Source organism: Sus scrofa, chromosome 12 (genome assembly GCF_054392235.1).
Source record: "Sus scrofa isolate SSC_HxYL_T2T_F1_AM1 chromosome 12, Sscrofa_HxYL_maternal_Yorkshire_Landrace_v2.0, whole genome shotgun sequence".
In the NCBI taxonomy this organism is placed as follows: domain Eukaryota; kingdom Metazoa; phylum Chordata; class Mammalia; order Artiodactyla; family Suidae; genus Sus; species Sus scrofa.
This window is the reverse complement of record NC_139394.1, coordinates 54,377,465-54,386,365: the sequence shown is the minus strand read 5'-3', so window position 1 is coordinate 54,386,365 and position 8,901 is coordinate 54,377,465. Positions and strand designations below refer to the sequence as shown.

General features: G+C 55.7%; 2 protein-coding genes across 2 annotated transcripts; one reads left to right on the top strand and one right to left on the bottom strand.

Annotated features, from left to right (window-relative positions):
- Positions 1-2,078: 2,078 nt before the first annotated feature.
- EMC6 (ER membrane protein complex subunit 6) lies at positions 2,079-2,933 on the bottom strand. The gene is made up of 2 exons (XM_005669120.4): positions 2,849-2,933; positions 2,079-2,649 (listed from the first exon to the last, which is right to left on the bottom strand). Exon 2 carries the CDS (start codon positions 2,599-2,601, stop codon positions 2,269-2,271), a length of 333 nt encoding a protein of 110 aa, XP_005669177.1. The 5' UTR covers positions 2,602-2,649; positions 2,849-2,933; the 3' UTR covers positions 2,079-2,268.
- Positions 2,934-3,182: 249 nt separating this feature from the next.
- TAX1BP3 (Tax1 binding protein 3) lies at positions 3,183-7,981 on the top strand. The gene is made up of 4 exons (XM_003131848.4): positions 3,183-3,275; positions 6,123-6,242; positions 6,632-6,709; positions 7,003-7,981. Exons 1-4 carry the CDS (start codon positions 3,237-3,239, stop codon positions 7,138-7,140), a joined length of 375 nt encoding a protein of 124 aa, XP_003131896.1. The 5' UTR covers positions 3,183-3,236; the 3' UTR covers positions 7,141-7,981.
- Positions 7,982-8,901: the final 920 nt, after the last annotated feature.

The following is an 8,901-nucleotide window of genomic DNA, read 5'->3' as shown; positions in this document are numbered from 1 at the left end:
TTGCCCACTAGTATGTAGATCCTAGGCCGGTTCCAATCTGAAGGCTGATGATGCTGACTCCTGGTTACCTCACCAGCAACCAATCACAACAATGTCTACAGCTGGTCATGAACCTGCAACCCTCACCCTGTCTTAAAAAAACCTTTCGCTGAAAGCAATCGGCCATTTGGGCCTTTTGAGCACTAGCTGCCTGGTCCCCTTGTTCACTGCCTGCAAAAACAAACAAAAAACTCTGCACTTTCGTGAACGGTGTTTGTAGAGTCTCTTTATTGCACAGGGTGAGTGGACTCAAGTTTCTTAACAAAACCCCCCACTGGGTCTATCCCAGGGCCTCTTAACTCTAAAGACACAGGCCAAAAGCTATCCTTCCCAATGGCCCTCACATATGTATTTTCTTGCAAGTAACTCCCTCCACACTTGACTGTTAATAAAGTGATCTCAATCGTAATGTTGTTTCTTTAAAGATGCTACCCCCCACCCCCCGGCCCAGCTAGGTCTGGGGCTTCTGTGTACGCTCTTCATAGCACTTACCATAATTTGAATATTTGTGAAAACAAGTATTACTAGTCTTCCCAGTTAAGACTATACATTCCACAAGCAAATGCTCATTACTTAACTCTACTACCATATTTTATTTCTCAATTAAATGTATGCACTTTATTCTAAAATAATCCTCCTGACAAGAAGGGATCATGGATTAACATAGAGACAGAGGCATTTACACTCTAGACAAGCCCAAAGTTTAGCTTAACCATTGTCTGTTTAATCTTCACTAGACACAGTCTAGAAGAAAGAGCTTGAATTTATTTCTCTTTTTTTCTTTTTGGCCACACTCATGGCACGTTGAAGTTCCAGGGCCAGGGATCGAAACCGCACAATAGCAGCCACCTGAGTAGTGATAACGTCAGATCCTTAACTGGCTGCACCACAAAAGAACTTGAATTTACCTCTTTTTTTCCTTTTTTTTTTTTTTTTTTTTTTCTTTTTAGGGCCACACCTGCAGTATATGGAAGCTCCCAGGCTAGGGGTCAAATCAGAGCTGCAGCTGCCAGCCTACGCCATAGCTACAGTAATGCCAGATCCCAGCCGCACCTGAGATCTACATCACAGCTCATGGCAACGCCAGATTCTTTAACCGAGTGAGGCCAGGGATCGGAACCTGAGTCCTCATGGACACTAGCTGGGTTTGTTACTGCTGAGCTACAATGAGAACTCCCTGAACTTACTTATTTTTTAAATGGAAACAACAGCTAGCTCTGACTTGGTGAAATGGAACTGAAACGACACCACTCACAACTGAAAGGTGTGGTTAGTGGGAGGGAAGACTGGGCTCTGAAAAGATATACTCAAATAATTCAGTACGGGCAATTAAAAGACCTACACTGAAATCCTGGCTCTGCCTTTTCCTAGCTATGCCTCCTATGGTAGAGGTATTTAACTTCTCTGAGCCTCAGATTCATCAGTGGGGGCTAAGAATCAATCTACTGCATAAGAATACTGCTAGAATGAGATTGAGTGTAGGAGTTCCCATTGTGGCTCAGCGGTAACAAACCCAACTAGTATCTACCAGGATGCCTGTTCAATCCCTGGCCTCGCTCAGTGGGTTAAGGATCCAGGCACTGCCATGAGCTGTGGTGCAGGTCAGAGATGCGGATCAGATCCCAAGTTGCTGTGGCTGTGAGGTAGGTCGGCAGCTGCAGCTCTGATTCGACCCCTAGCCTGGCAACTTCCATATGCCACAGGTGCGGCCCTAATAAAAGCAAAAAAAAAAAAAAAGAAAAAGAAATGAGTGTGAAAGGTGCGCAGTACAATGCCTGGTATATAGAGCACACTTAATAAGTATTGACTGTTATTAGTTCTCGGGATGTTAATAAGTTCTCTTATTTAGGCCTTATTGACCCCTCTGCGAATAGCCCATGTGTCAATGCAAGGAAATGAAAGAAAGCTAAGGCGCAGTCAGAGAGCTCTCCCAGAGTCAAAACCCGGCGATTCTGCACCCACAGCGGCGGGAAGGGGGGGGGGGACGGGGGGACGGGGACGCGGAGCGCGGCGCTTTAAGGTAGGAAAAAAACTCCACAAAGGGTCTCACGCTTCATTTAATCTGAAGAACAGTACAGGCTCTTCGTCTTCAGATATAAATTATTCATAACGTTACAGAACAAGCAGCGAATCCAACAATTTAAAAACTAGGTAAGTCTACACGCTGTTAATTTCCGGCAACCGTCCTCCCAATCTGCTTTTCAAAAAGAAGTCATCCCTGCCCTCCTTTCAGTAGACGTGCACCATGCCGTAGAGGAATGTCCAGAACAGGACGTAGGTGAAGAGGCCTCCAATGAGACCTCCTGTAAAGAGAGGTCTTCGCGACTTAAAATATTTGTTCCACCTCCTTCCCGCCTTGAGAATTAAGAGCAAAGAGAGCAGGATGGAGGCGAGCAGGTAGAAGATGAAACCGTACAGGCCGGTGAGGCCGAGGATGCCGGCCGTGGCCCCCGACAGCGCCGACACCGAGGTCCGGCAGTAATCCAGGACGGCGGCGTTGCCCCGCACAGCGGCCTCACTGATGAACGGCGGCCCTTCCCGCTTGACCACCACAGCGGCCATCGCACCCACCCGGACTCGGCCTCTGCTTTCTCCCGAAGCAACGCGGGGCTGCGGAGAGAACCACGTTACAAGTAGCGCCCAGAGCCTGGCGAGTTGGGTTCACGCCGCCCCTTTCCCTAGGGCTGCCAAGACTTCGCACCACCTCCCCGCCCCCAGCGTCTCGGACCTTCGAAAAACGCTGAGAAAGCTGAGGGTTCGGGACGGCTGGCCGCATAGCTGCATTTCCCGCCTAGACTCGGCCACTTACCTGGAACGCGGCGGCGGAGGTAGTCACTCGACGTTCCCTCAGACAGCCTAGAGCAGGGACTCCCGCGACGCCATCTTGCGCAGAGGATGCTGGGAAGGCCCAGGCTGCGCACGCGCCAAGGCCTCGCTCCCCGCCCCCCCTCCGCCTCTGGCGCACGCACTGAGGACGCCTCAAGCACGCACCACCCACTTCCCCGCTTTTCTACGCACGCACGGGAACTTCCGAGAGCCGGACAGCGCTCCGGCAGGTGATTCGCTGGAGTCTTGTTAACTATTCATAAGGGGGCGGGCTGGGCCGTGCAGCCTTTGTTAACCAGAGAGGGCGCGGCCACCGGGATTCTCGCTGCAGGCTTCGGGGAGCGGCGCTTGGCTTCCAGATTGGGGTCGAGATGTCCTACATTCCGGGCCAGCCGGTCACCGCCGTGGTGGTGAGTGCGCTCGCTCGGGCTCTTCCTAGTTTTGGCTTGCCCCCACTTTGCAGATAGGTAAATTGATACACCAAACAGGTTGACAAAGCGTCGAACCCGGGACTCCTGCAAACCCGCAGCCAGAGCTCCGGTTCCCGCTCTGCGGGACAGGAGCCGTGGTCTTCCCCAGCCAGGCAAGAGGTGGCTGGGACCCACGAGCTTCCTGAAGACCCGGGATCAAGGCCAGATCCTGCTCGCCGCCGCCGCCGCTCTGGACTCTTCTTACTGAGGGAAAAGGCCCCGGCTGTGGGAGTCTAGGAAGCGTCCCCTTCCCAGGCCTGTGTCCCCAGCTGGGTAGCCGCGGGGGGCGGGCGCCGGATCCAAAGTCCATGAGTCGCAGCCTCTGGAATGAGGAAGTGCTTCCTCCGCTCCAGCCGGCGCCGCCGCCCAAGACTTGCGGGTGGAGGTAGCCGGAGCCTGAGTAACAGTCCTACAACCCCTCCCATCTAGCCTTGCCTTCTCGGACGCACAGTCAGTCGGTCCAGAGTGAAGGCTCATACAACTGACTTGATCCCGCTCCGAACTTTCCCTGGATCCCCAAACAACTCTTGGGGCAAAGCCCAGGTCACCCTCCTGGCACTTGGGGCCTGAGGAGACCCTTCGGGGTCGGCTCAGGCCCCTGGTTGCCCTCTTGGTTCATCTTGGGTGCCAAGTGCTATGAGAATAGGCAGAGAAGTTGGGACATTAGACTCAGACGCCAATGTCACAGCTGGATGGGGCCTGGAGACCCATTCCATGGCTGAGGTGGGGAAATTGAGTCCCAGAGAGATGTCTGGCCATGCCCAGCCATGTAAAGAAGGCTTCAAGAAGGACCCAGATCTCTGAGCAGAAATGCCTGCTGGGCAAGGAATGGGTCAGATGGAAGTCGTAGCCCTAAGGGCCCTGCCACTGGCTGCAGTATCCAGATGGGCGTGTTGGGGACTCCAGCAGCCAGGTGGTGTGACCAGGGAGCCACTGATAAAGCTGCCATGTGAGGGTGAGCTTAGCACACCAGCTCAGGCCTGGACTGCTGACAGCTGTCCTCAGCTTCACCCTGGCTGCACCGGCTTGGCTTTTCCAGCCTTCTAGCTGCCCCAGAGAGAAGGGGTCAGGTTTGCTCTTTAGCTAGAAAAAAGGGAGTGCAGGTGGGGAACCAAAGAGGCAGGAGCCTCCCTGACCTCACCCAGGAGGTCAGTGATGGGGCCTTGTCTCCCAGTCCAGACCTTGGAGATGGGTCAGAGGTGTCCCCAGAGGTGGAGCAGGCCTGGAGGAGCTCACACTCTTACACACGAGGACCTAGGTCCTGCAGGCCTCAGGTGTCATGCTTCCTGCTCCCCTTTCTCACATGTCTCTCCTGGCCCCTGGGCCTTCCTCTAAGTTTTAGGACCATGACCCCCTGGTTCTTCTCTAGGAACATGTTTGAATATGGTGGGTGGGGCCTGGCTTCTCCCTCCTGTGTCCTGGATCCGGGATGGGGTGGAAGAGGCTCCTCCCTACCCCAGGCCCTCTCCCACATACTTAACGCTGTGACAGTGTTAAAACCATTTGGCCTCTTCGCTGAACTCTGGGTCCATAGGTTCGTCCACCTTCTGGACACCTACCTGGACAGCTCTTGGTTCTCCAGCTCAACATGCTCCTTCTCTGGGATCCACATCTGGGAGATGGTTGTGTTCAGCCAGGCGGGGCCAGATGGCTGGCTGGGTGCTCCCCTTGCCGCCTCTGCATGATGGGCCATCCGGAGATGTCCCACCTCTGTGAGACATCTGTTGCCTTACTGCCTGGGTGGTCGTTTCAGCATCAAACCTGACCATGATCTACCGTCAGCCCTACTCCCCAACTCCTGGGAGCTCCAGTGGGTCCAAAATCAAGGTCAGGTGGCCAAACTCCTGGTCAGCCCAAGGCCTGGTACAAACGGCCCCTCCTTCATGAAGCCCCTCAGATCCAGATCAGGTCACATGCAGTTGCCTTTTACTTTGTTTTTTCCTTCTTCCTGTTAAAACTCTCAACTTTGGGGGGTGTGGGGTGGTCATCTGGTCTGGAAGGTGCCTGCTGAGGGCTTTGAAAGGAGCCTGGCACCGTTGGGGTCCACAATCTCACCGTGTGGTGAGGGTGCCCTGGGCCCTGCATCCACCTCCTACACTGCACAATAGCAGGGCCCCGGGGCTTAGGGAGATGTCCTGTCCCTTAGGCTGGTCTCCTGGCCCTGCACTCACCAGTCTAATGCATCTCGCCTCAGCCTTACCTCGCCTCCCGGTTCTGGTCCTGTGCCATACACTCCCGTCTCAAGGAAATGTAGCCACAGCACCTTCGAGCCTCTGCTCCTGTTCTCTTGGCCAGGACAGCTCTTCCTCCCTTCTGTGCAAGTCTGATCCCCGCTGTTCTAAAGCATCTCCTGTCTCACCCTCAACAGGGCTGGCTTAGCAATCTGAGCTGGCCTCAGCAAGGTGCCTACATGTTTTGTTCAGAGCTTGACCCCTCTTGCCCCTGTGTTCCCTCCCCTGGGACAAAGACCCCATCCGGAACAGCCACAGCATCCTGGCTCAAGAGCCAGGAGGGGCTTAGTCTGTGTTAAGAAGGCTGGTACCTGTGACGTAGGAAGCTGGGAGAGGTTAGGGAGAAGGGTTGTGTGGGTGGGTTGGTGTGGCTGAGTTCTGAGCCTTAACCCCCCAGCCTCCCAGGCTGGTGAATAGCTGGCTTCCTGCAGGAGATCCTGGGCCCCACCTCTGTGGCATGGCTCCGAGCCTACCCAGCTGCCTGAGGCTGCTGCTGGAGACACAGGCCACATTCTCTACACCCACTCGCCCCCAACTCGTTTTTTATCTTTGCTAGCAAAGAGTTGAAATTCATAAGCTGCGTCAAGGTGAGAACTTAATCCTGGGCTTCAGCATTGGAGGTGGAATTGACCAGGATCCCTCTCAGAATCCTTTCTCAGAAGATAAGACAGACAAGGTGAGGGGGTCTGGGGACCTCTCCGTGGGGCACAGAGGCCTGAGATGGTGGGTCTCTGCTTCCTGGGCCTTTGTGGAAGGAGCTGACCTCATCTCTCGCAAGCAGTCCTCTTTAAAAAGGTCCAAGACATGATCTGGTGGGAGTGAGGAGGGGTGGGGTGGGGAGAGGGCCTGCCAGCCCTCCCAGTACTAGGAAGCCTGCTCAGACAGAGGCTGGAGCGTCTGTGGGGCTGCCCCGCTGCCCCCTTGGCTGTCTTGGCACAGCCTGTGCTGGGGGGTGCTGGCTGTGGACACATGGACAGCTAAGAGTATGCCATGCTGGGCTTTGCTCTATGGATAAGAGGCCGGTCCTGTGACCCCAGTGCTTGACTTGGGGGGCCTATTTTTCAGGGCATTTATGTCACGCGGGTATCTGAAGGAGGCCCAGCGGAAATTGCCGGGCTGCAGATCGGGGACAAGATCATGCAGGTAACAGACATCCCAAAGGAGGAAAACAAGGCTTGGGCCAGAGGGTTTAAAGCACGTGGGGTGCGTTTGGGGGTGTGGGGCTGCCCCTGCCTGCCTCCCCGGGCACCTGGGAGACTCACCAAAGCCGCTCCGGAGCCTATGCTGGCATAGCCCTCTTTCCTGTGTGTGGTGGCGCTTGGTGTCCCCAGATCTGGGGCGTCAGCTTGGGTGACTCAGTTCCCCCCGCAGCCCGTCCTGCTTGCAGATCCCAGAGGGCGGCGAGCTGAGGGGGCTGCATTCTCTCCCTGGGCCAGGTGAACGGCTGGGACATGACCATGGTCACGCACGACCAGGCCCGGAAGCGGCTCACCAAGCGCTCGGAGGAGGTGGTGCGGCTGCTGGTGACGCGGCAGTCGCTGCAGAAGGCGGTGCAGCAGTCCATGCTGTCCTAGCAGCTGCCAAGGTCCCTGCCCGCCTGCCCGCCTCTGTGCAGTGACACCACCTCCACGCTCTGTCTGTCCCTTGTCCTGGCTTCTGATGGCTGGGCCCCGACTCGGAGCGGCAAGAGCTGGTCCCAGGGGCCTGACCCAGCCTTCCTTCTCTCCCACCACGGGCCCGAGCTCTTTCCCTTGGACACAGGATTAGCAACGAGGGCCTGGAGCCCAGTTTGAATCAGTCTATGATGACCACAGACTCAGCCCCCAAACCCTGCTGCTTGGCCACAACCGTGCCCAGGCGAGGAGCCCTCCCACCCCCCACTACTTGAGGGCACCACACCGCTGGGAAACTCAGGGGCATGGTCCTGCCCCTGCCCCGTGTCTCAGCCCTACAGTGCCTGTGCCCCGTGCCCTGTGCCCCACACCCCCTGCCACGTTCCCCAGTGAGGACCGACTCACACTGCCAGAGACACTACCAAGGTTTGCCCGGACAGAAGCCAGGCAGGCTCACTGCTCACCCATCGCACCCCAACCAAGGGGCGCTGGCCTCCCTGGGGTTCACCTGCTTACAGGATTTAGATGAGGTTCGAGGCTGACATTTCAGGGCAGTTCTCAGGATTGCCATTTTCCTCTATGCCCGTGGGTTTAACTTTTGTATTTTTTTAGTCACAACTTTGATACAAAGCGTTTTTATCTTACTCTTTGGAGATGCCAGTTCAACTTTTGAATTTAGCTTACTAATTCATATCTGGGAACTACATTTAATAAGGGAACCAGCCTTACTTCGGTTACTGTGGAAATGGGGCAGCAAGAAGCTGCCCCCCATATTGTGCCCAATAAACAGTACTGGATTCACCAGGGGTCTTTGCTGAGACTTGGGGTAGGCTTATTCGGGGGTGAACTGTGACAGCTTTGGCTGTAAGGCTGGCTGACCTGGCCTCCACCGCTCTGAACAAAGCCCACCTACTCCCCAGCCTGCGGATGCTACGCTTGGCCAGGGCCACCCCCGTGGGAAAGTCTGGGAGTCCCTTCCCCGGGACTGGGCTCCCCAACTTCCCTTGTGTAGCCTAGCTTCAGCCTCCATGGCCGGGCTCGGGGGGAATCACGGTCACCAAGGTGATGGGAAAACACCCACCTCCTAAGACTCTGAAGAGCACTCAGTTTACCACAGTGAAGGGTACGGTCCTAAATGTTCCCAGAGACTGGAGCTGACAAGATGGGGGTACGCTGGGGAGCACGGGGGCCTCTGCCTGGCCCAGCATTGGCTGCTTTACCGCCTGGCGGTTGTGACTACTCAGGGACCCACCTAGCACCGCCACGTCAGATTTGTGCACATCTCCCATCTATAAAGTGTGGTACCTGGTCACACACTGGGCAGCCCCAATGAAACAGGTGTGTGGGCTTGGTCAGGCTGCAGTCTCTGCTTCAGGCAAACGGGATCCTCAATTCTTTGGTACTTATTACACCTGGATCAAGGCAGAAACTGGAAGACACCTTTCCCTGCCAGCCGCATGCCCTTCAAGACCTCAGCCAACCTGTGCTCACAACCACAGCCTGACTGCTGAGCCCCGGGTACTACAGATGGGGTACCTGTGGGACCTACCTGGCCCTGCGCAGGTAGGTGTCTTGTGCCACCCAACAGGGCTCCCCTGATGAAGTGCTGGGTCGGCATGCCACCGTCTCTGGATCCGCGAACTTGGCGACCTCATGCATTTCCTGACAGGGAGTGACCGAGGCCGTCTCCCTAAGTGCCACGGACTTGGTTCTGAAGTCAAC

Bases quoted from the DNA above. Each gene is read 5' to 3' on its own strand.
- TAX1BP3 (XM_003131848.4), top strand. From the start codon at position 3,237: ATGTCCTACATTCCGGGCCAGCCGGTCACCGCCGTGGTG. The intron at 3,276-6,122 runs GTGAGTGCGCTC...TATCTTTGCTAG, and splicing joins AGCCGGTCACCGCCGTGGTG to CAAAGAGTTGAAATTCATAA. The intron at 6,710-7,002 runs GTAACAGACATC...TCCCTGGGCCAG, and splicing joins TCGGGGACAAGATCATGCAG to GTGAACGGCTGGGACATGAC.
- EMC6 (XM_005669120.4), bottom strand. From the start codon at position 2,601: ATGGCCGCTGTGGTGGTCAAGCGGGAAGGGCCGCCGTTCATCAGTGAG.